The sequence below is a fragment of the Phragmites australis genome, chromosome 23 (assembly GCF_958298935.1).
Source record: "Phragmites australis chromosome 23, lpPhrAust1.1, whole genome shotgun sequence".
NCBI classification, from domain to species: domain Eukaryota; kingdom Viridiplantae; phylum Streptophyta; class Magnoliopsida; order Poales; family Poaceae; genus Phragmites; species Phragmites australis.
This window is the reverse complement of record NC_084943.1, coordinates 7,329,656-7,352,903: the sequence shown is the minus strand read 5'-3', so window position 1 is coordinate 7,352,903 and position 23,248 is coordinate 7,329,656. Positions and strand designations below refer to the sequence as shown.

Sequence of the window (23,248 nt, the reverse complement as noted above, 5' to 3'; positions counted from 1 at the left end):
CGCACGACAAGTGTTGGGGCTGTAGCAGGTCTGCGAGCGCCTTGAGGCCCTGCCTTGGGCGGTCCAGGAACTCGCTGGCCGGGAGGGACGTGGCTTGGCACATGCAGTGGCCGAGCACGTCCTGGCCTGCTACCGAAGCAGGGACCCGAACTTCCCGCTGGAGCCGGCGCAGGAGGGAGTGGTCGAGGCTGAGGGAGAGGCCGCCCGGGAAGCGGTCCGGAGCACCACCGCCGTGGTGGCGGCTGGCTTCAGGCGAGAGGTGCCGCCGCCGCCAGCCCCTGGGGACGACTCGGAGGATTCAGCCGACGCCTCCGCCGCCGACTAAATCCCTTGTAGCTTTTTTTTTGTCGTCTTGATGATTGTAAGGATAGAAGTTGTCCCGATCGCTGTTGCTGGTGTAGTCAGCCCTCGAGCTCCCGCGAGTCCGTACTGCCTAAGTCAAGAAACAAAAACATAGACTTCCTTGCTCGGGAGATAGATCGATCCAGCACGGAACACGCCGTGCCCGGTGAACATTTTTTCACTTTGCGACCACTCAGTTAGTAGACGGGAGACGCGTGCGGGCGAGAATGTGACCAAGAGTCCTCGTGGTCCGGTGGTGCCCGGGCTTAAAACGGGCCGGACCGAGCACTGACAGCCCGCCCCCGAGGCCTGAGCTCCGGACTACTCGAGCAGCTCGAGCGATAGGATTACCCAGGGCACCCGAGGACTCGGTAGTGCTCGGGGTCCTTAAAAGCGGACCGAACACCACGACCACCGCGAAGGGCTTCGATCAGACATTACCGCACGCGCGGTACTCCCTTCTATAAACCGCTCTGTCGTTCTGGGAAAGAGTAGACACGCGGCAGGGTTTTACGTGCGAGGAGACCACCTCGCCGAACAGATTAAAACGCGAGAGCCCCCGAGAATGACTCGGGAACATAAACTTACTGAAAACAGACTTGTCTGAACATAACCACTCACCGGACAGCTGTCGGCCTTCTGGCCAACCGATCCAGGAGGGGTGTGCTTCCGAGCTCGGGTGCCCGGGGACTTGGTTCTTTCAACGGAGCGCCCGAGCGCCCAGAGGCATACGAGGCTTCCGGGGTCGGGTGATCTCGACCACCCATGCCTAAGTGGTAGGACCACCCGAGGACCCTTGGGGCCGACCAGAGACCGGGGCATTGAAGCCCTCGCGGTCGAACTGCTCGCGATTGCCAGCCTGTGACTTAAGAGAAAATATAGAATTTCTTTATCTGGTGCGCTCTGTTAGTGCGGTACTTGCTACAGACTGCTCTCGTTTTCGACCCGAGACCTCTTAAACGCCCAAACCGGTGGACAAGAGCGGTCAGAGGCATAACCCAGAGGTCCTATAGTTTGGTGGCGCCCGGGTATGACAGACCAGACCGGGCACCGACAGCCCGCTCCGGGGGCCTGAGCTCCAGACTACTCGAGCAGCTCGAGTGATGGGATTACCCAGAGCACCCCGAGGCTCGGTAGTGCCCGGGAGCCTGCCACGACACCGAACACCACAGCCTACTATGCCGGACGTAAGTCAGCGGCGACTGCTCGCATGCATACCAATTGGGATTCTTTTATCAGCGGGGAAAATGAGAGAGCGAACTTTTTCTCGCACAACCGAGCACCTCACCAGACAGATTAAACATACGGAATCCAAGAAAATATTTCGACATAGCGATTGCTTATTGAATGTGTAATATTTACAAAGTTGGGTGACAGCGGCTTACCCAAGGGACGGAGCCCTCGGACTGTTCTGGGCGGGGAGAAGCCCCCGGCCTTGCTGACCTGATCCGCGAGCACAACCATCTATGGGTAGAAGCGTCGGAGATGCTCGATGTTCCACGGATTCGGGAGTGGCTGTCCTTCCTCCGTCGCCAACCTGAAAGAACCTGCCCGCGGGACCGCGATCACGGTGAAGGGACCTTCCCACACAGGGGACAGCTTATTCATTCCTTCGCGTGACTGGACGCGTCGGAGAACTAGGTCCCCCACCTCGAGAGACCGGGCCCGGACATGGCGCAGATGATAACGCCGCAGATTCTGCTGGTATCGAGCCGCCCGGACGGCGGCACGCCGCCGGCGCTCTTCCAGGTAGTCCACGTCGTCGCGCCTTTGCTGCTCCTGCTCACCCTCAGAGTATGCATGCACTCGAGGGGAGCCCAGAGTGAGCTCGGAGGGGAGGACTGCCTCGGCGCCATAAACGAGGAAGAACGGAGTCTCCCCGGTGGCGCGGCTTGGCGTAGTCCGGTTAGCCCATAGCACGGCTGGCAGCTCGTCCACCCATCCCTTCCCGTGCTTGGCGAGCACGTTATAGGTCCGGGTTTTGAGGCCCTTCAGTATCTCCGCGTTGGCGCGCTCGACCTGCCCGTTACTCTGAGGAAGAGCGACGGAGGCGAAGCAGAGCTTGATGCCGAGGTCTTCGCAATAGTCCCCGAACAGGGTACTTGTGAATTGGGTGCCGTTGTCGGTGATGATCCGGTTCGGGACGCCAAAGCGGCTGGTGATACCGCGGATAAACTGGAGCGCCGTGTTTTTGGTCACCTTGATGACTGGGGCCGCCTCCGGCCACTTGGTGAACTTGTCGATGGCGACATATAGGTATGCATAGCCCCCGATTGCTCGAGGGAATGGACCCAGAATGTCCAAACCCCAGACCGCGAAAGGCCATGACAGGGGAATGGTATGAAGAGCCTGAGCTGGCTGGTGAATTTGCTTTGCGTGGAACTGGCACGCCCTGCAGCGCCGAACCAGCTCGGAAGCATCCTGGAGAGCTGTAGGCCAGTAGAAACCTTGCCGGAAGGCCTTCCCGACCAGCGTGCGGAACGATGAATGGCCACCGCACTCGCCCTCGTGGACCTCAGCGAGAAGATCGCCGCCTTCTGCCCGGGAGATGCATTTCAGGAGGACACCTCCTGCGCCACGCCGGTAGAGATCCCCATCTACTATGGCATAGCGTCTGGACTGCCGAGCAACTCTTTCGGCAGACGCCTCATCCCCGGGTAGGAACTTTTCTTTCAAGTACCCTCGGATGTCAGACATCCACGAGGCATCTTGAGAACATTCGGCGAGTGCAGCACACTCGCCGGACGGCGGCGCCCTGACGGGGCTTCCCACTGAGGGCACCGCCGGGGTCCCCTGAATTGAGTTCGAGGTTTCCCCTTCATCCTGTTCGGCAGGCAGGACGGAAGGCCGTGCGAGTCTTTCTTCAAAGACTCCGGCAGGGACGCGCGCACGTGAGGAGGCCAGGCAAGAGAGCTCGTCGGCCAGAGCGTTGTCGCGGCGAGGAATGTGCCGCAACTCCAGGCCATCGAAGCGCCTCTCGAGCTTCCTGACCGCAGTCACGTACGCCGCCATTTGAGGATCCGTGCACTGGTACTCCTTAGACACCTGGTTGACGACCAGTTGGGAATCCCCTTTGACCAAGAGGCGACGAATCCCGAGCCCCACCGCAGCCCGGAGGCCGGCGATGAGACCTTCATACTCCGCCATGTTGTTGGATGCGCGGAACTGCAACTGCATGACGTACAGGAGCTCTTCACCCGTTGGGGAGGTGAGAACCACTCCGGCCCCTGCGCCTTTCAGCGAGAGGGAGCCGTCGAAGTGCATGACCCAGTACCCGGGCGCGTCGTGCCCGGGATAGGCAGAGATCTCTTCCGGGACGATGTAGGGAACGGGCGTCCACTCTGCCAAGAAGTCGGAGAGCGCCTGGCTTTTGATTGCCTGGCGACTGATGAAGTGTAGGTCGAACTCTACCAGCTCTACCGCCCATTTGACCACGCGCCCGGTGCCTTCCCGGTTCCGGAGAATGGGCCCCAGTGGATAAGTGGTAACCACCGAAACCTTGTGCGCCTGGAAGTAGTGGCGCAGCTTCCGGGAAGCGACGAGCACGGCATAGAGCAGCTTCTGTGCCTGGGGATATCTTGTCTTGGCTTCCCGGAGGACTTCACTGACAAAGTACACCGGTCGCTGCACCCGGTGAGCCTGGACGGCGGCTCCACCCGGGGGGCTGCCGCAGCCCCCAGGCTTGGCGGCATGGTCGGGGCTGGCCGGGCACTCGGGCTCGACTCCCTGGTTGGGAGGAGCAGCGTGCTCGGGCTCGACCCCTTGCCCAGGGGGAGCCGCGAGGACAGGTGAGTGGTCAGGGACCTCTGGGAACTGGGACCCAGCACCTGGTCCTGAACACTCGTCGCGCTCCACCACCAGCACTATGCTCACGACCTGAGGTGTGGCCGAAACGTAGAGCAGTAGGGGCTCACCTTGAGAGGGAGCCACTAGCACGGGTGGCGAAGTGAGGTACTTCTTTAGGTCGCGGAAGGCCTGCTCGGCCTCCGGCGTCCAGTCGAAACGACCGGTTTTCTTCAGAAGCTTGAAGAGAGGGAGCCCTCGCTCCCCGAGCTTGGAGATGAAGCGCCCGAGGGCTGCCATGCAGCCGGTGAGACGCTGGACCTCTTTGAGTCGAGCCGGGGGTCGCATCAGCTCGATGGCCTGGATCTTCTCTGGATTGACCTCGATTCCTCGGCCGGAAACCAAGAAACCAAGGAGCTTGCCCGCCGGCACCCCGAAGACACACTTCTCCGGGTTGAGCTTGAGGCGAGTAGTGCGGAGACTGTTGAAAGTCTCGGCAAGGTCCTCGAGCAAGGTGGCGCGGTCTCGGGTTTTAACCACGAGATCGTCGATGTAAGCTTCGACGTTGTGATCAACCTGCGAGTCAAGCGTAATGCGAATAGCACGCTGGAAGGAGGATCCAGCGTTGCGCAGGCCAAAAGGCATTGACATGTAGCAATAAGTCCCCACCGGGGTGGTAAAAGCAGTTTTTTCCTCGTCCCCTACAGCCATGCGGATCTGGTGATACCCAGAGTTTGCATCTAAAAAGCATAAAAGATCGCATCCCGCAGTTGCATCTATAATTTGATCAATGCGAGGTAAGGGGAAGGGATCTTTAGGGCAAGCCTTATTTAGGTCGGTGTAGTCCACGCACATGCGGAGCTTGCCGTTGGCCTTCGGGACGATGACCGGGTTGGCCAGCCAGTCGGGGTGGAGGACTTCTCGGATAAATCCGGCGTCGAGGAGCTTGCTGACCTGCTCGCGGATAAACTCCTGGCGCTCAGGCGCCTACCGCCGGACCTTCTGCTTCACTGGGCGGGCGTCCGGACGCACCGCCAAGTGATGCTCGATCACCTCCCTAGGGATCCCGGGCATGTCGGACGGTTGCCAGGCAAACACGTCTGCATTAGCCCGGAGGAAGGCGACGAGCGCGCTTTCCTATTTGCTGCTCAGATCACCGCCGATCCCGACGACCTGGGTAGCGTCTTCGCCCCCGGGGCGAGTCGGAACAGAGGCGTCGGCGGCGAGTCGGGGTTTGGATGAAGAGGGTCCCGGGCCCCCTGTAGAGCCATTGACCTCGGCCTGCGCTGAGACCAGAGCCATGTATGACTGTTCAGCGCAGGAGACGGCGCCGCCGGAGTCGGCGATCACGGAGATGGAGCCCCCGGGGCCGGGCATCTTAACCGTAAGGTATGCATAATGCACGGCCATCATAAACTTGGCGAGCGCCGGATGCCCGAGGATGGCGTTGTAGGGGAGAGGGAGCTCCGCGACGTCGAAGAGGACGCACTCCGTGCGGAAGTTGTCCCGGCTCCCGAACGTTACAGGCAACTCGACCTGCCCGAGGGGCAGGGAGTGCCTGGGGGTCACTCCACAGAAGGGGAGCGACGGCTTTAGGCGTCTGGAGGACACCTGCAGCTTCTCAAAGGCCTCCTTGGAGAGGAGGTTGAGGCCGGCACCACCGTCGATCAGCACTCTGCCGACCTTAACATTGCAGATAGTGGGGGACACTACTAGAGGTAGTCGCCCCACGGCTGCAGTACTGGCGGGGTGATCAGCCATGCTGAACGTGATCGGAGCATCCGACCACCTCAGGGGCCTTGCGGCCTCCTCGCTCGGGGTTGCCGAGCACACCTCGCGTCGCATGACCTTGATGCCACGGCGCGAGCAAGGTGTGTAGGCGCCTCCGTCGATGAAGGCGACGGCGTGCTCGGGCTCCTGGAAGGCTAGCTCGGCGTTGTCGGGGGCGACCTCAGCATCACCTCCTCCGCGGGACTCGTCGCGCTCCCTCTGGCGCTGCTCCACGAGTCCCTTGACCGTACGACACTCCGTGAGGTCGTGCCATCTGGTCTGGTGTATGGGACACCATTTACCTGGCTCGGGCCCCGCGGGAGCGGGGGCCCTTGCTGGAGCAGGAGCTCGGCCGGGGGCCGGGGCTCTTGCGGGAGCCGGTGCCCTAGCTGGTGCCGGGGCCCTCGTGGAAACGGAGGCCCGAGGAGGAGCCCTAGCAGGGGCCCTGGAGGGACGTCGGTCGACGCCCGACCGGCGTTCTTGCCGGCGGTCGGGTTCTTGCGGCACCTTATGAGCAGGGACCTGGGTCGGCTCAACGGGGGCGGCCTCGCGCTTTGTTCTCTTCTTCTTTTCCCGCTTGTTGGAGCGGGAAGAACTTGGCTGGTCGGAGGCGGGGCGAGGAGCATGCCACGCCCTGGCCTCCGCAGCCTTGGCGCATTTATCGGCCAGTGCGAAGAGTTCCGCAGTGGTCTCGATCTCGTGCGTGCCTAGCTTTTCGAGCATCCGCTCGTCGTGGACGCCCTGCCGGAAAGCAACAATAACAGCATGGGGGGCCACTCGCGGAATAGTGTTGCGGACCTGGCTGAAACGCTGTATAAAGCGCCGTAGCGTCTCCCCTTCCTGCTGTTGGATGGCGTGGAGGTCGCACTCCAAACTGGGGCGCGTGAACGTGCCCTAGAAGTTGGCCTCAAACTGGTGGCACAGGTCATCCCAGGAGCTAATAGACCCTGGGGGTAAGTGCATAAGCCAAGAGCGGGCGGAGCCCCTCAAGGAAACATGAAAATAGTTTGCCATCACCTTTTCGCTGCCTCCGGCCGCTTGAACGGCCGTTGTGTAGATTTGGAGGAACTCGACGGGGTCGATGGACCCGTCGTACTTCTCCGGCAGCTCGGGGCGGAACTTGGAAGGCCACCTGACCCGGCGGAGCTCGGTGGTAAGGCACGGCAGCCGGTGCCGTACCCCGCAGCACGAGTAGGGGTCTTCGGTGGCGAGTGGCGACGAGCTGGGGATTCCCGGTGGCCTTGGGCCGGGAGAGAAGAAACCTGGTCCTCTTCCCCGACCCCCTGCCGGGCCTCCCGCTGGCGCTCGAGAGTAACTCGGGCGTCCTCGTGGCCCCTCCGCTCGTCAAGGCGCAAGCGGAGGTCCCGGGCTTCGGACACGGCCAGGGGGACGGCACTCCGCCTGGAGGCCCCTCGGCCCGTGCGGGCGTTGCCCGTTGAGGAACCGGCTCTGGCGGCACCACGCTGGGAAAGGGTGCGAGGACTCCCGGCCTGCACCTGGCGGCGAGCAGTGCCAACCAAAGCGACGACATCTTGTATCCACCGGCCTTCCGGAGTATTCGGCGTGGCTTGAACGGGCGGGTGCCTGAGGAGAGCATGCGCTGCAAGCAGCGCGCTCCCCGGGCCGGCCTCGCTGAAAGCGAGCCTGCGCCGGGATGGCACCCGACGTGGTCCAGAGGCGGACCTGGCGGCCGGGGTCCCGACCTCTTGCTGGGGGTCGGAAAGTGCATCAGCAGCGGCGGCGGCGGCCCTGCTGGGCCCAGCGCCTTGATTCCCTGGAGCGGGAAAAACCGCGCACGTGGATAGCGGCTGCTGATGGAACGCAGCAGCGACTGGGCTCTCCCGAGCGTCGGGCAGCACTTCGTCACTGGAAGTGGAGCCGGAACGCTGGAGACGGTGCCCACCAGTCATCTTTTCCTGTGGAAAAAAGCAAACGAACAAATCCAGGGATATTCCCCCCTACCTGGCGCGCCAGCTGTCGGAGGATGAACTCCTGTCGCAGGGATCTCGAGAGACCCCTTTTTAAAGATTCGGCCGGGGGGATGATCCTGAACGAGCTTGTCTGGGAAATAAATGGGAACGGAAATAAATGCAATGGCTGGTGGTGGGAGATGATCGACCTAGTGCAAGAAAGATGGGTGCACTGGGATTTAGACAGGTTCGGGCCGCGCGGGGGCGTAACACCCTACTCCTGTGTAAGTGTTATATCTCTCCTTGAAGGGAATTCTCCAAGGATGTATCTGGTTACAGGGGTGAGCCGTCTACAGAGAGCTTGAGGCTCTCGTATGCTTCTTGAGGATTGTCGGGGCTTTCTTGCCTTGTTCACCTTGATTTTTCGGTCTCTTCTCTTGATCTCGTTCTGTCTAGCTTCGTCTGTCTCTTGGCTTCGCTCTCTTTCCTTTTATAGGCGCGCCGACCTCGACTTATCCAGAATGGGAAAGAGGGGGCACGAACGCCAAGGTGCCACGGAGAAAGGCGTCATCATTCCGTTTCGGCGAAGTGAGAGGGGCGGTGGAAAAATGCGGCGTGCATCTGTCCACCCGCCACTGCGGATGTCCTCCGGCGTCATTAAGAGGGCTCACCGGGTAGCCACAGAGGTGCTCGGTGCGCCCACCCTGTCTTGTTCTTCTGTCAGGGCAGGGTGGCAGGCGGAGCGCTTCGATTTTGGCAACGCTATCCCGAGGCACCCAGGTGAAACCGGACGGGACCTGTGCATTTAATGGACCCACGCCCCCCTGCCAGAGCATGGCAGGATCTGATACTAGGGCGTGGGCAGCTGAGAATGTGCAGGATATCAGGATGTCAGGCCGCGCGTGCCTATTAAATGCGGTATTGGGCCTTTGACTGGCTGACACCTCGACGATGGGATCCCTTGGGTCGTCGGACGATCTTGCGCGAACCTTCGGGGAACCGAGTCCTCGGGGGCTGCCACGTGCAGGCCCGAGCACTCTCTCCCGAGCACTTGGGGGAGACCTTCGGGGAACCGAGTCCTCGGGGGCCGCCACGTGCAGGCCCGAGCACTCTCTCCCGAGCACTTGGGGGAGACCTTCGGGGAACCGAGTCCTCGGGGGCCGCCACGTGCAGGCCCGAGCACTCTCTCCCGAGCACTTGGGGGAGACCTTCGGGGAACCGAGTCCTCGGGGGCCGCCACGTGCAGGCCCGAGCACTCTCTCCCGAGCACTTGGGGGAGACCTTCGGGGAACCGAGTCCTCGGGGGCCGCCACGTGCAGGCCCGAGCACTCTCTCCCGAGCACTTGGGGGAGACCTTCGGGGAACCGAGTCCTCGGGGGCCGCCACGTGCAGCCCCGAGCACTCTCTCCCGAGCACTTGGGGGAGACCTTCGGGGAACCGAGTCCTCGGGGGCCGCCACGTGCAGCCCCGAGCACTCTCTCCCGAGCACTTGGGGGAGACCTTCGGGGAACCGAGTCCTCGGGGGCCGACACGTGCAGCCCCGAGCACTCTCTCCCGAGCACTTGGGGGAGACCTTCGGGGAACCGAGTCCTCGGGGGCCGCCACGTGCAGGCCCGAGCACTCTCTCCCGAGCACTTGGGGGAGACCTTCGGGGAACCGAGTCCTCGGGGGCCGCCACGTGCAGGCCCGAGCACTCTCTCCCGAGCACTTGGGGGAGACCTTCGGGGAACCGAGTCCTCGGGGGCCGCCACGTGCAGCCCCGAGCACTCTCTCCCGAGCACTCGGCTGTTTGGATCATCGGGGGAATACAGTACTCGGGGGTAGGCAAGAATCCTTCCGAGCACTTCGTTCCCGGTACTTGGACTCTGGGGATCATCGGGGAACTGGGGTGCTCGGGAACCAGAGGCGGCGGCTCCGAGCACCTTCTCCCAGGACTTAGCTTTTTCTTATCTCGCAGGGTGGACCTCGCGGGATGGTGACGCGTGGCGGACGGCCGGTCCGGTCTCGGGACTCAGGGACCCCTGGTTCCTGATACACCGACACTAATGTATTCATACATTCAGCTCCACGAATTTTTCTAGATAAGGAAAGGCAATGCACACATATAGCTAACACCGTGTTTTTTTTTCAATAAGTACCCTTAATCGTTGGCATCAAAATAAACAAATGAAAGGGCACATGGATATTTAATACCCACGTGTAGAGTGTCTTCTCTCCACGTGCAGCAGGATCACAATTGCATTGCTCGACTTTGTCACGTTTAGAATGATTTTTTTAATTTTTATTTAAGAAAGTTAGAAGCTATTTAAATGATTGATTTTTTTCCTAATTTCTGTATCTTTTTGTTAGTTAAGAAAACGGTTATGACTGAAATAAATTAAAAGCTGAGAAGCAGATTTTGACTAATCTTTTAACATTTGGATGTGCTAAGAAGTAAAAAATTATTATGAAAACTAATAATTAAGATTTAACAAATAAACCGCTTCCTCATCTAGCTTAAAAACTCTAAAACCAGAGTCTATTCAAATAAATACTTAATCTATTATGACCTATCTTCTATAATGAAATAATTACTGCAAAACTTTCCTATAATCTATCATGACATATCTTATAAAATGAAATCATTACTGCAAAACTTTCCTAAGATCCTACCAACCATGAGCTTAAGAAACGTAGAAAAGTCACATCATCACATGGTCAAAGAGGCCAAGAGAGCTTGTAATAACTTTCTACCTTGATCGCTTCGGCAAATATACTAAACCTAATCGAGTCAGACTGACATTTCGAGGACAATGTCAAAAAAGCATTGCCACAACGCTTGTCTCCAGAACGATCTCACTTCCTCACCAACCACCCCAGCTGGTAAGGCTTGCTTATATAAACACCACACACTTAACCACGGTTAACCACACAGCGTCCAAACCAAGCTCGCTAGCTCACAAGAAAGAACTTGCTCAGCCTTCAAGCCATGGAGATGGAGTTCAATCTTGTGTCATCGGTGTCCTTGCTCCTCTTCGCGCTCTCCGCCGCGTATGTGTACTACACGACGCGTAGCCGGTCGCCGCAGCGGCTGCCTCCGGCGCCGCCGGGGTGGCCGATCATCGGGCACCTGCACCTGCTGTCCGATATGCCCCACCACGCGCTGGCCGACCTGGCGCGGACCATGCGCGCGCCGCTGCTCCGGCTGCGGCTGGGCAGCGTGCACGCCGTGGTGATCTCCAAGCCGGACCTGGCGCGCGCCGCGCTCACCACCAACGACGCCGCGCTGGCGTCGCGGCCGCACCTCCTGTCGGGGCAGTTCCTGTCGTTCGGGTGCTCCGACGTGACGTTCGCGCCTGCGGGCGCCTACCACCGGATGGCGCGGCGGGTGGTCGTGTCGGAGCTCCTGTCGGCGCGCCGCGTGGCCACCTATGGTAGCGTCCGCGTCAAGGAGCTCCGCCGCCTCCTCGCGCACCTCACCAAGAACACCACGCCGGAAACGCCCGTCGACCTCAGCGAGTGCTTCCTCAACCTGGCCAACGACGTTCTCTGCCGCGTCGCCTTCGGCCGCCGGTTTCCGCACGGCAAGGGCGACAAGCTCGGTGCGGTGCTCGCCGAGGCGCAGGACCTCTTCGCCGGGTTCACCATCGGCGACTTCTTCCCGGAGCTCGAGCCCGTCGCCAGCACCCTTACGGGCCTCCGCCGCCGTCTCAAGAGCTGCCTCGCCGACCTCCGCGAGGTCTGCGACGAGATCGTCGAGGAGCACATCAGCGGCAAGCGCCAGCACATTCCTGGGGATCGCGACGAGGACTTCGTAGACGTCCTTCTCCGCGTCCAGAAGTCACCGGACCTCGAGGTCCCCCTCACCAACGATAACCTCAAGGCCCTCGTCCTGGTACGCCACTCCTTTCGTGCTAGATTCAATCAAACATGCGCTTTTAGCGTAAGCGATGACACCGACTTATCATTACTCTCTGTCCTTCATATGATTTATGCGTTGTGTGTGCACGAATCATCAGTACCAACTGGCATGCTATGGATGTGGCTTGCAGGACATGTTCGTCGCCGGCACGGACACGACGTTCGCGACGCTCGAGTGGGTGATGACAGAGCTGGTCCGGCACCCGCGCGTCCTCAAGAAGGCGCAGGACGAGGTGCGGCGCATCGTCGGCGACAAGGGCCGCGTGGAGGAGTCTGACCTCGGCGAGCTCCACTACATGCGCGCAATCATCAAGGAGACGTTCCGGCTCCATCCGGCTGTCCCACTGCTCGTGCCGCGGGAGTCTGTGGCGCCGTGCACGCTCGGTGGCTACGACATCCCGGCCAAGACGCGCGTGTTCATCAACACCTTCGCCATGGGCAGGGACCCGGAGGTCTGGGAGAACCCGCTGGAGTACTCGCCGGAGCGGTTCGAGAACGGCGGCGGCGAGATTGACCTCAAGGACCCAGACTTCAAGCTGCTGCCGTTCGGCGGCGGGCGGAGGGGGTGCCCCGGGTACACGTTCGCGCTGGCCACCGTGCAGGTGTCGCTGGCCAGCCTGCTGTACCACTTCGAGTGGGCGCTCCCCGCCGGCGTTCGCGCCGAGGACGTCAACCTCGACGAGAGCTTCGGGCTGGCCACCAGGAAGAAGGAGCCGCTGTTCGCGGTGGTAAAAAAGAGCGAGTACGAGTTTAAGGGAGAGGAGCTTAACGAGGTTTAAGCGTAATTAAATTATTAAGAGTTCATGTCTTTGTTCTAGATGCAAATAATAAGCGTTTCGTTTTCGGGAATGCCGATTTAATAACATAGAGTAGGTAGTCTTGTCATGGCCAGTGGGACTAGAGAGCAAATAATTTTGTTGTACCACCTCAGCTGCTGGAGTGCGTCAATAAGAGGTGTTGTGTAATTTATTACAAATACTGTACCGTGTCCTTTGCTCGGCCCACGCTGGAGTTTAAGGGATGGATTTTCTTTATGCACGAGAATTTTTTCGTGAAGCAATTTTTATTCTTTACAATGTTTAACGGTTTTTACGATGAAGAGATTTTTAAGATTGTTTTTTCGATAAGATTTTTTCTTTTTTTTTTATGGATTTTAGGTTTTGTTTGGTTGAGCTCTGGGAGCTGATTTCGTGCTGCCAAATGGGTTGGTCGGAGAGTGATTCCGTGCGGGAATTACTTCCCGTTTTGTATAGCGAGGTGGGGACTGAAAAAACTAGCTTCCATTTGATTCCTATCTGATTCTTCTCAATTTCAACACAATATTCTCTCAAGAATCACTTCCACCACTAACATACCAAATGATTTTACAAATAGAATCACTTCTACCATAAAATCACCTCCATCCTATTTCCATCACAAAATCACTCTCACCACAGAATCAGAATTCTACCAAACGACCCCTTAAAATAAAAATAAGAAAGAGAATTTGGTAGAAAAAGAAATCTTTGAATTTTAGAATGAGAATAAGAAAGAGATTTTGGTAGAAAAAGAAATCAAAAGAATATAGCTAGGTATGGTCTAACAATGCAAGCGGTACTAATGGGGCTGCTTGTAGAACAGTAGAAGAATGGTTGGGTCCACTACTAATATGATACTCGTACTGTACTGTACTTGACATTTATTTCAGACCCAACGGCAGCAGCATTTATTTCGCCATAAAAAATTCTTACTCCCATCGGAAGATAGTACCGAGTAATTTATAAATATGTAGAGTATCACTTTATTTTTTTTATGAATATGCTAATTTTTTTTTTATCTTGAGAGCGAAGTAGAAGGTTTTTTTTATTAACCAATTACTAATATAATAGATATTTTAAAGGTTATTGATGTTTAAAGTTCTAAAATTGTGATTAAATCTTATTTAAAAGGTCAAGTATTTGTGAGCAGAGGAAGTATCAATTTTCCATAACAGTCTGCCCAATACTTCGGGACTCTGTTTCGTTAGCATTTATTTCCTCGAGGTACGGATATGCTCCAAGCATCTTCCGCTTTGGAGTTTTAAAATGGATTCATGATAATTGGTGTTGAACGAAAGAAAAACTCCAGGAATGCAACTGAATAGGAGAACCAATAAATATCTAGTAACTGGTTAATAATCCCAATAAGGTGGTTAAAGGGAGCTGTCTCAAAGGTATTATGTGGTATTGTTCCACAGCTGAGAGAAAGAATAAGGGCAAAGGTAAAGATGCATTTGTAGCGGCAAAATACTTATTACATTCGACATGACGACATGGCCCAATTCACTAACGACACCCCGTGTTTTACAACCCGGTTTGGCAAGTGAAGGCCACTTTCAATATTTTGTTTTTTATGATATCTTAAAAGAGAGGCGGTAAAATATTGTAGTTAAGAAATAAGCTTCAAATGTATGCATGTGTGTTTCTTATTTCTTGAGGTTTTTTAAAATAATTTATTATGTCATAATCATTTAGGATACTCAAAAAGCTAGTTTCTTTCGTAGAAAATAAAATCAATCTCTCTCCTCTTTAAATAGCTTACTACATCAGCGTTTTGCTTACATGAACACCTAATTAATGTTAAAAAAAACCAACCTTGTTGGAGCATTAGGAGAGGACTAAGAGTTATATTTCAGACGAGTTTACAGTTTCTTGTTGAAAAATGAACTCAGGGCATAATTAAGGGTTGAAAAGTTGGAATTCTTCCCAAAGCGCTTGAGGAAAATATACCATTTACTATAACTAATTATGTAGTCAAACCTCTCACAATACTAACGGTCAGTCAAGCACGGTCTCACTGAGCCGGCTTAGGTTTGAGGCTTGGCATCCTCTTAATAAAATCTTAGGGGACGTCGTCCCCCTCGGTGCTCATTATTTTTATAACTAATTATGTACTCCCTCCATTTCAAAATATAGGACGTATTAAGATTAAAAAAATCAAACTTAATAAATTTTGATCAATAATTAGTTAAATTATGTGTATGTTTGATGAACAAAAGATATATCAATATATTCATATTTCATATATCTTTTAATAAGATATTAGCTTCATAGCAATGAATAATATATTATAAAAAAAATTAATAATCCAAGTATACTTTAAAATACTTTCTCAAAACCTAATACATCTTATAAAAAGAAATAGAGGGAGCATTAAGTAATTTCCATCGAATCAAGTGATATATCCTATAAGTGCTCCCATAATTATCATGTTCTGCAGCCCAAAACATACAAAGCCACAGCACCAAACTAGGTCTTAGTCTACCAACTTTCGCCATGATCGGAGGTTGAAATATCTGTCCGGATTTCTGACTGGATTAGAGTGCATGATTTGAACTTTGCAATACGACAAAACCTCTACAATATCACATCGTATTTAAACGATTGTATCATATTATCGTGCATGAGCAACCAATCACTTCCATCCTAGTTTGCAACGTGTTCCTCGATGTTTTGACAGATAGTAGGTAGGGGATTCTCATTACTAGGTTTTCTGTTGTCGTTTCCACAGAGGTGTTTTCTTTTCTTTCTTAGATTCTTTCCAGTGTTGTCTTTTCTTGTTTGCCCGTAGTGCTTTTCTTTTCTTTTTTTTTTCTAGGGAAAGGTGTTATATTAATTTGGAGCATAAAACATCCCATCTTTCAAAAATACAAAAAGCCCTAGAGAACAAAGAAAAGAAAATAAAACACTTCTAGGTCCTTGCGTCGTCTTCACCTCCGGCGAACCTAGTCCATCTACACGAATTAAGACCCTGGAGCAACCCTCCACGTATCAAGACCGCCGACCAACTCTGAACCTTAGAAATGCTACAATATCCAGCACTTCGGAACCATAGCCAAAACACATCTAAACCACTGAAAGTGTATCAGTAGTTGCATCGCCGGATCGAATACAAAAAACACTCCTCCATTGTCGCTAGCAAGGAGACTGCAACCCGAAGCCACAAACCACAAAAGGGATGGCAAAGAACCCCAAACCTTTTGCAATTTAAACCAGAACCATCGGCAAAAACACCGGTGATCTGGTAAGAACAACCACCCACAAACAGGCAGAAGCCACACATATCACACTTCCACAGCTCTCCCTAAGGACATTGTCGGAGAAGGCAACATCACCGAAGAAAGAGTGCAGAAGCAAAAGCCCGCATGATGACATCGCCGACGGCTCCATCGGGAAAACTATGTAACCTCGAAGATCTGCACCTAAACCAACTTCTACCTACCCAACAAGCTACACCTGACGTCGATCCGCCAACCCCTCCCCCCCTCACACACTCCTACGCCGAAGAGGCAGGAGTTCAACGAGATCAACACCAGAAATCAGAATCACCATTGGAGTCACCTGTGACTACTGTTGAGGAGTTTTGAAGCTTATGTCTTCGCAGTCGGTTGCCCATAGTGCTTTTCTTCCCAGGGATGTACCTGAATTTCATTGGAAGATGTTAGCCCCAAGCATTGCTTTTTTGTAAGGCGTAGTTTTCAACAAGAAGTGTTGTTTTCATGATGGTAATTATTGTTTTAGTGCTGCACCTTTTTCTTTACCTATGGCTTGACACATCAATGGCTATGAACAGAAGTTGACATGTCCAACCAGATGAATTGCTCGAATGTGTTTATTAACAGAAGCTTAGTATTTTGTCCCATATTATGATTAAAGAGAGAAGAACGACTACCCCACATCTTCTCTGAGAGGCGACTCGGGGGGGGGGGGGGAGGGGGGAGGGGCGACATCGCATCGTGCCCTAGCCCCCTCCACTATGACTCGACGGGGCCACTGGCGGCCAGCGACGATGTCCGCATGGCCTTGTCTCTCCCCTCTCCCCCCTCCTCAATAATCTTGCACCTGCCAGAGACCGCACTGTCGTTCCAAGGCGGCGTGGGGCGTTGTTGGCCGCGGTTCCTTTGCTGGCCTGCTTGAATTCAGGCTTTTTAGGCGTCAAATGCGTCTTCTTCCTCCGCTCGGTTCAAATCTCAGGGGTCTAAGGTCATCTCCTGGCCATCATTCGGGGATGCCTCGTTGAGGGGGTTACTTGGTTGGTTGCCTTGCTAAGGGCATTGCTCGGGTCTGACTGTTGTTTGTGGCTTTCTACTGCCCATTGGTCGCCTTGCCATGATCGCTAGTCGGCAGGCGGATCCATGTGGATCGGCTCGAGTCCGATCGATTGGGGTTGCCTAGACTGCTGGAACGCAACCTCTCGCCATGCTGCTTGCCTATGGTTGTGGGGCCTCGACTGTCCTCCTTGCTATTTGGTGCTTCCCTACCCTGTGCCGATGCTCTGTGGGGCTACCCTCTCCACCCGACTGTGCTCGCTTCCTAGCCTCCTCATGCCGCCTGTGCTCCTCCCCTTCGCCGAATTATGCCTTCTTTCCCCCGGATTCGGCCCGTGGGAAGCACAACAGCTTGGTGGTGGCTTGGGGGCCGATGCGTGTGTGGTAGGGGCAGATTAGTTTTCGTTGAGCAGGTGGTGGGGGTCTCGGGTGAAGGCCCTGCTTAGCTCCCTGCCGACGCTGATAACGGTGACAGCATTGGCGCCACTACCCTCGTTGGAGGCATTGTTGTGATGCCCCCCCCTTTTGGTGTTTCTCTAGGTGAAAACTAGCTCCGGGTGTCCGAACTGCGATGGTGATGTTGTACCCTCCTTGGAGGGATCGCAGAGGAGACACCCTTGGAATTGCTGCTGATGGTGGCTTGTGAGTGGACCTGTATCTTCGGCGGTGGCTTCGACCTCTCCGGCCCTTTCAGAGCCCTTGTTTTTTTTTTTCCTTTGGTCGTGTATGTTTTCCTTGTTTGTGTTACTCTACGCTTTTGGTCAACTTTGGTGCTTGGGGCTAGCCGTGCTATTGTGAAGTCAGAGCTACTATATTATAGGGGCATGATAGAGCTCGACAACGATGACACAGTGCATAGCTACTCCCCCTGCCCCCTTGTGACGGAGTTGGTGGTTGATGCAGTTGTTGTGGATTGTTGTAGTAAGTCGTAGCTGCATTCATGCTTGGCAGTGTTATCCTACGGCGTAATCGGTCAGTTGTAATGTCCAAGTGACTGTAGTGTGTCCTTGTGAGCTGTTGCTTTGGCGGAGTTTGTCTGTCATGCAGGTTTTTTTAGTTGTCCCTTACACTAATTGTGCGGTTATATAGTTTTCGGGCCCTGTTTTTATTATAAATTGGGTCAATTCTCTTCTTAAAAAAACTCGGCAACGCTCTTATCATCCTTTGGAAAAAAATGATTAAAGGAAAAAGGCCCGTGAAATTTCGAATAAAACATTCAGCTTTAAAAGTAGGATGAATGCTATACGTTGCTTCTGTTTGACTAGCACCTTCAAATAAAAAGTGCCGTGTAACCTGTTCTTAAAATGATACATGTAACGTTGCTTGGAGTTGCGTCTTGATCTGATCTTAATCTGATCAGATCTCTGGACGCGATTCCTGATAGCAGCTTGTTCGGAGAGGAAAATTGAGCACATGATGTTCCAACGTTTCCAGCTTGGGAATCGTCAAAACTGCACACTACTCCATCCTTCGGCTTCCGTCCCTTACGTCACTATCAAAGTGATAAAGCAGTGAATACCTCTGAAGTCGTCCTCCTGCAGCTAACCGTGAACAAAAAAGAAAAACAAAACCATGTTTTGATTGGGATGCCTCAACTATGGTTTACTAACTTCAGTTAAATGGAGGGTTAAGATATATAAAATCACAGGGCTGCAGATGGTATTGTTCCTGCTCATGATACAATATTTACGTGCTGTGATGTTGACATGCATGAGTTAAAACCATATAGCAGGTGAAAATGCTGAACTGGTAAAACAAGAGGTTCATGGGTTATAAAATTGTTGCTACTGTTGTAGAATGTTCATGATATAATCACATCATCCAGGTGTAAAAAAAAAAAAAAACCTGTCCAGTCACTCAAATAGCATACAGCACTGAGTTGCTAGGCATATCAGGTTTGTATGTAGAAGCTCAAATAGGCTATTAGCAATCCTCTCCCTGCAAATACAAGTGTAGATAAAATTCGCAAAACGTGTCAAATCATATACACCAACTACAGATACCATTCAGCAGATGATAAATCAGCAAGTGAGGAATACCATCTACAGGTACAGCATAAGAAATGCCTCATTTGGTGAAGTTCACTTGAAAAAATTCTGACCAGTCAGGTACAGCAGTGAATCGTTTGGGCACAAATGAACTAAGGCCAGCCGAACATACAAGAATCTATCCTTTTTATCAAGTGGCAAGTTAGATCAGGCTATCAATACAATACAAGTGAATGGCCACCACGACACTTCTGCTATAGTTTAGCAGAAGAGGAGATTTCTACTAGTAAACCAAAAACTAGCAAGCAAAATTAAACAGGCCAGCCACGAGCTCGAAGGCGAATGGCTCGGGAGGCCATGGCTCTCAAATTTTCTCGAGCAGTTGACACGGTATTCTGTGGTGGCCTCTCCTCCTCGGTCTCAAAAGCATTCATGAACTCCTCCTGCTGCAACCTGTAAGCCAATGTAGCATCGTCAGATTGATCTGATCTCACCGAGCTCCTGGAACTGACCAACTGCGAAGCCGGGACAAAGCCCCTCCTGCTGCTACTGCCTCTTGTGCCACCACCATGTGTGGTGATGAAGCTCCCACTGGTGCTGCTGCTTCTTGTGTTGCTGCTTGGTGTGACGAAGCTCCTGTAACTGCTTCTTGTTCTGCCTTCTGTGATGAAGCTGCCACCGCTGTTCCTAGTTCTCATGCCACCTTGTGAAAAGTTAGTGCTTCTTGGTGGGCTTTGGTTTACATTGTCGTTGCATAATGAAGATGATGCGATCGAAATCCTTCTCGCCTCAACTTCACTGGGAAATAAGAGCTGAATGGTGTTCCAGAGTACCGTGTTGACTGTGCACGATCTTGAATTACTGCAGAGTAACAACCATTTAGTTAAGGCTGTGGAGCTTATTTACCATCCAACTTCTTCGGGGGGAAGTGGAAAGACTCGCAGGTTAGATTTACCTTATTAATTGCCGGCATTTAGGACAGCGTTTTCCACATTTGGCTGCAGCATGTTTTAAGCATTTCATGCAGAAGCTGTTAAATGCAGGGCGCAACAATACTATGAGATTCAGGAATTTTACAGGATAACCATGAAAATAATCAAATAGTTCCAATCCCCATGCTCTTCCAACATTTCTTGTCATAATCTAGCTCCAAGAAAGTGATGTTCAATTGAAGTTTCTAAATACCACCTGAGTAACTGGAGAAAAATTGACTTCGGGGAACAAAGTATGAACGGGTAAGCACAGCAATCACTAAACTGAGATGATACTAGTTGAATTTAAATGGTAAATCAAGGATTCAGTTAATGGCTAGTGTAAAAATCAGGTCTTTTCCAGTCCAGTTGAACCGACTGAAAATCCTGGCATTCCAGTCTTCTATATACACGAAATCAGATTCTGAGAACAAAAAATTGCGAATGCGCTAAAAGTGCACATTTACATTGCAAATAAGTTTTTGTTACCTCCATTTACCCATGTAGTTAACAAAGTTGAATTTAAATGGTAAATAAAGGATTCAGTGAATGACTGGTATAAAAGTCAGGTCTTTTCCAGTCCAGTTGAACTGACTGAAAATCCTGGCATTCCAGTCTTCTATATACACGAAATCAGATTCTGAGAACAAAGAATTGCAAATGCGCTGAAAGTGCACATTTGCATTTTCCCATGTAGTTAACAAACTTGTTCTACACTTATCAGCAAGAATGTTCCTAATTCCAGGCAAGTTAGTTGAAGTGCACTTCCAAGTTCCAATAACTGAAGATCTCACTACTGGAATTCCCATAGCAAAGGCAATGAACAAATTCTGCTACTTCCATAGAGCGACTAACACACTATGTATGCGCAAACGCACAAAAACTAAGCAAAAGTTCTTGCTTTGTTTCCTTTCGTATACATATTTTCTGAATTCAAGCAACCGCTTACCTGTGCCCACAAGGTGTAGTGCTCGGCTCAAAGCAGATCTCCAGACAAATCTGTGCAAAATTCGTCACACAAATCACTCCACAAGATCTCACGTATGCAATACTGCAATCACAAAATTAAACCCGCTTACCGCGCAAGAAAGCTCCTCCCGGAGCTGATCCATGCAAGGCAGATTGCCCGCCGCCGCCGCCTCCCCGCCAGACCCGGACGCCCCCTCGTTCCCCGCGACGACAACCTTCTCCTCCTCCCCCTCCTTCGCCCCCTCCCCCTCCTTCTTACCATCTACAGATCCCCAAATCAAAGACAGATCGAGAATGCCCAAACGGAAAACACCAAGAATTCGCCCAAGAAATCAAGCCAAGGACGAAAGCAAGGGACGAGTAAGCAACCTGCCGCGTTGCCCGGCTTCTCATCGTCGTCGAGCGCAAGAACCACCTGCGGTATCCCCCCCGACTGCCTCCGAGATCTCCTCTTCCTGCAAGAACGCGGCAGCTGGACGGGGTCAAGAAACCGAGAAAGAAAAGGGGGGAGGACGATAATCAGGTGTGCGCCATCGAGCCCGACTAATCGGCTGCCGACGGTGGGAGAGTACCTGGTGCTGGATCCAGCGCTGCCGCCGCCGGAGGTGGAGGACCGCCTCTTGCGGCGCGATTCGCGGACGGGGGTGTCCTCGACGACGAGTGCCGCGAGAAGGACGGATTCCTCATCCCACCCCGCCAAAGCTGCCGCCGAGCGGAACCGCGGGCTGAGCAGACCCCCGCCGCCGCCGTCCTTGGGCGCCACAGCCTGCCGCCGCGGGACGGATCTGGGGCTGTCCACCGCGTTTCTCGATGCCATCCCCCCTTCTCTCTCCCTCTCGCGCGGAGATGTGGTAGCCGTTAGGTGCGGCGCGGGGGTGGGTGGGGGGAGAAGCAACGGTCGGGAGTTTCGAAATGGAGCGGAAGATTGCGGCGGGTGTGGTACTGCGTTATACGGCGTGAGTAGGGATGGTGATTTAATCTGATATTCTGATTATCTATTTATTTGTAGCTAAATATATGAATAGAATTAAATATAGGTAGTATTAGGTAACTACGGATATGTTAGTAGACGAAAAATATTATCCAACAGGTATATGGATACAATAATAAGTAAGACATATTTATACCTATAACACATGTTTATCCGTATAGAGCTAGATCCATTTATCTAAATAACTATTCCCGTCTAGCTTTCTACATGTTCTGATTTATATATGTGTGCATCTATCTTTGCAACTACGATATTGTTTATAGTTCTTTGACATATTTCGATGTGTTTGTCCATGTACATATGCACTACGCCAGTACCTCTTGTTTGAGCCTCTGGTCTGCAAGGTGTGCAAGAATGGCGGGAGCAGGGGGCTGCCGCTGGGATCATGGTAGCTTCACCTGTTGGTGTTGTTCGCGGTGCGCGGGCTAACCTACTAGTTTTGGTTCTCCTGCGTCAAGCACATTGATGCCGAGTGGGATTGGTAAGCGTCTAAGCGAGTAATAGGCAGCTTCCTCCACTCTTGGGATATCAATTGCACCGCTCTTCAGCCGCCACCACTCCGCCCATCACTCCTCAGCGGTCACCCAGCCATTGAGAGGTACGTACACACGGATCTGTTTCCATTTTCTCTTTTTATTATTGAGGTCCATCACTAGCACCGCTGCCCCACCCCATGGGTAAACGAGTTTCGCGGGCGACAGGTTTAATGTTGGCAAGTGGATAAAAAACCGGTGGGTACAGTTATGGGTGAGCACTATCTGTACCCGCCGTACTCGATTGCCATCCCTAGCTATGAGTTTCGTTGTGTTTGTGACTATGACAGATCGATACATGAGAGAATTTTTAGCCTTTTTTTATTAATATTTTGTTAATAGCCCTTAAACTAGATTTTCAAGAAGTAGTCCATTTAGTCACCCCAAGTTCCATGACCCCACATGCGTTGGTGTGACCATGGCTGCCCCACTAGAATGCCCTTGGGTCACTTTACATGCGACGGTGATGTGACAGTCTATGTCACGCTATCGTGGGTTAGTCCCTGATAATATATCTGGATATACTGGACGATGGATGCGTGATCAACGTTTCTAGTGGTTATTAGTGAGTATGTGTATCGAAGGAACTCAAGAACACAAGGTTTATCCAAATTTAGGTCTCCCTTAGGATAATAGCCCTACGTTCTGCGTATTTTTTTATGAGTTAGATTATCTTTTCCCGTTACAGGCCTAGTCCTCCCCCTTTACATTGTAGGAGGCGAAGTATATATACAAGCAGAATGTGCCAAAATTCGATGACTGCCCTATACCTGACAAAGATAGCCACTCCTAGGTAATCATTATAGAGGGCGGGCACGCCCGACCCATCCTGGTTATCCTGCATGCCTTGTCCCATCCGCTAACCACCATCATGCCTACTGCACGCTTGTCACGCCTGCTTGCTCGGCCATCCCGCATGCCTGCTAGGTCGTCTTGTTGTAATAAATGCTACAGAAGTGGTCATTTCTCTTCAGAAGTTTGAAGAGCGGCAACCCCTTTCTGCTAGCCTTGAGATGAACCTGCTCA

General features: G+C 52.9%; 2 protein-coding genes across 2 annotated transcripts; one reads left to right on the top strand and one right to left on the bottom strand.

Annotated features, from left to right (window-relative positions):
* The first annotated feature begins 10,698 nt into the window (after window positions 1-10,698).
* Window positions 10,699-12,739, top strand: LOC133906321 (tryptamine 5-hydroxylase). Its single transcript, XM_062348187.1, has 2 exons — window positions 10,699-11,679; window positions 11,837-12,739. The coding sequence occupies exons 1-2, from the start codon at window positions 10,774-10,776 to the stop codon at window positions 12,482-12,484; spliced, it is 1,554 nt and encodes a 517-aa protein (XP_062204171.1). The 5' UTR covers window positions 10,699-10,773; the 3' UTR covers window positions 12,485-12,739.
* Window positions 12,740-18,841: 6,102 nt separating this feature from the next.
* On the bottom strand, window positions 18,842-21,632 carry LOC133906329 (uncharacterized). The gene is made up of 6 exons (XM_062348197.1): window positions 21,271-21,632; window positions 21,068-21,153; window positions 20,809-20,960; window positions 20,679-20,728; window positions 19,714-19,788; window positions 18,842-19,619 (listed from the first exon to the last, which is right to left on the bottom strand). The coding sequence occupies exons 1-6, from the start codon at window positions 21,513-21,515 to the stop codon at window positions 19,070-19,072; spliced, it is 1,158 nt and encodes a 385-aa protein (XP_062204181.1). The 5' UTR covers window positions 21,516-21,632; the 3' UTR covers window positions 18,842-19,069.
* Window positions 21,633-23,248: the final 1,616 nt, after the last annotated feature.

Bases quoted from the DNA above. Each gene is read 5' to 3' on its own strand.
- LOC133906321 (XM_062348187.1), top strand. From the start codon at position 10,774: ATGGAGATGGAGTTCAATCTTGTGTCATCGGTGTCCTTGCTCCTCTTC. The intron at 11,680-11,836 runs GTACGCCACTCC...TGTGGCTTGCAG, and splicing joins ACCTCAAGGCCCTCGTCCTG to GACATGTTCGTCGCCGGCAC.
- LOC133906329 (XM_062348197.1), bottom strand. From the start codon at position 21,515: ATGGCATCGAGAAACGCGGTGGACAGCCCCAGATCCGTCCCGCGGCGG. The intron at 19,789-20,678 runs GTAAGCGGTTGC...TGCATTTAACAG, and splicing joins ACTACACCTTGTGGGCACAG to CTTCTGCATGAAATGCTTAA. The intron at 19,620-19,713 runs GTAAATCTAACC...GTTACTCTGCAG, and splicing joins AAATGCCGGCAATTAATAAG to TAATTCAAGATCGTGCACAG.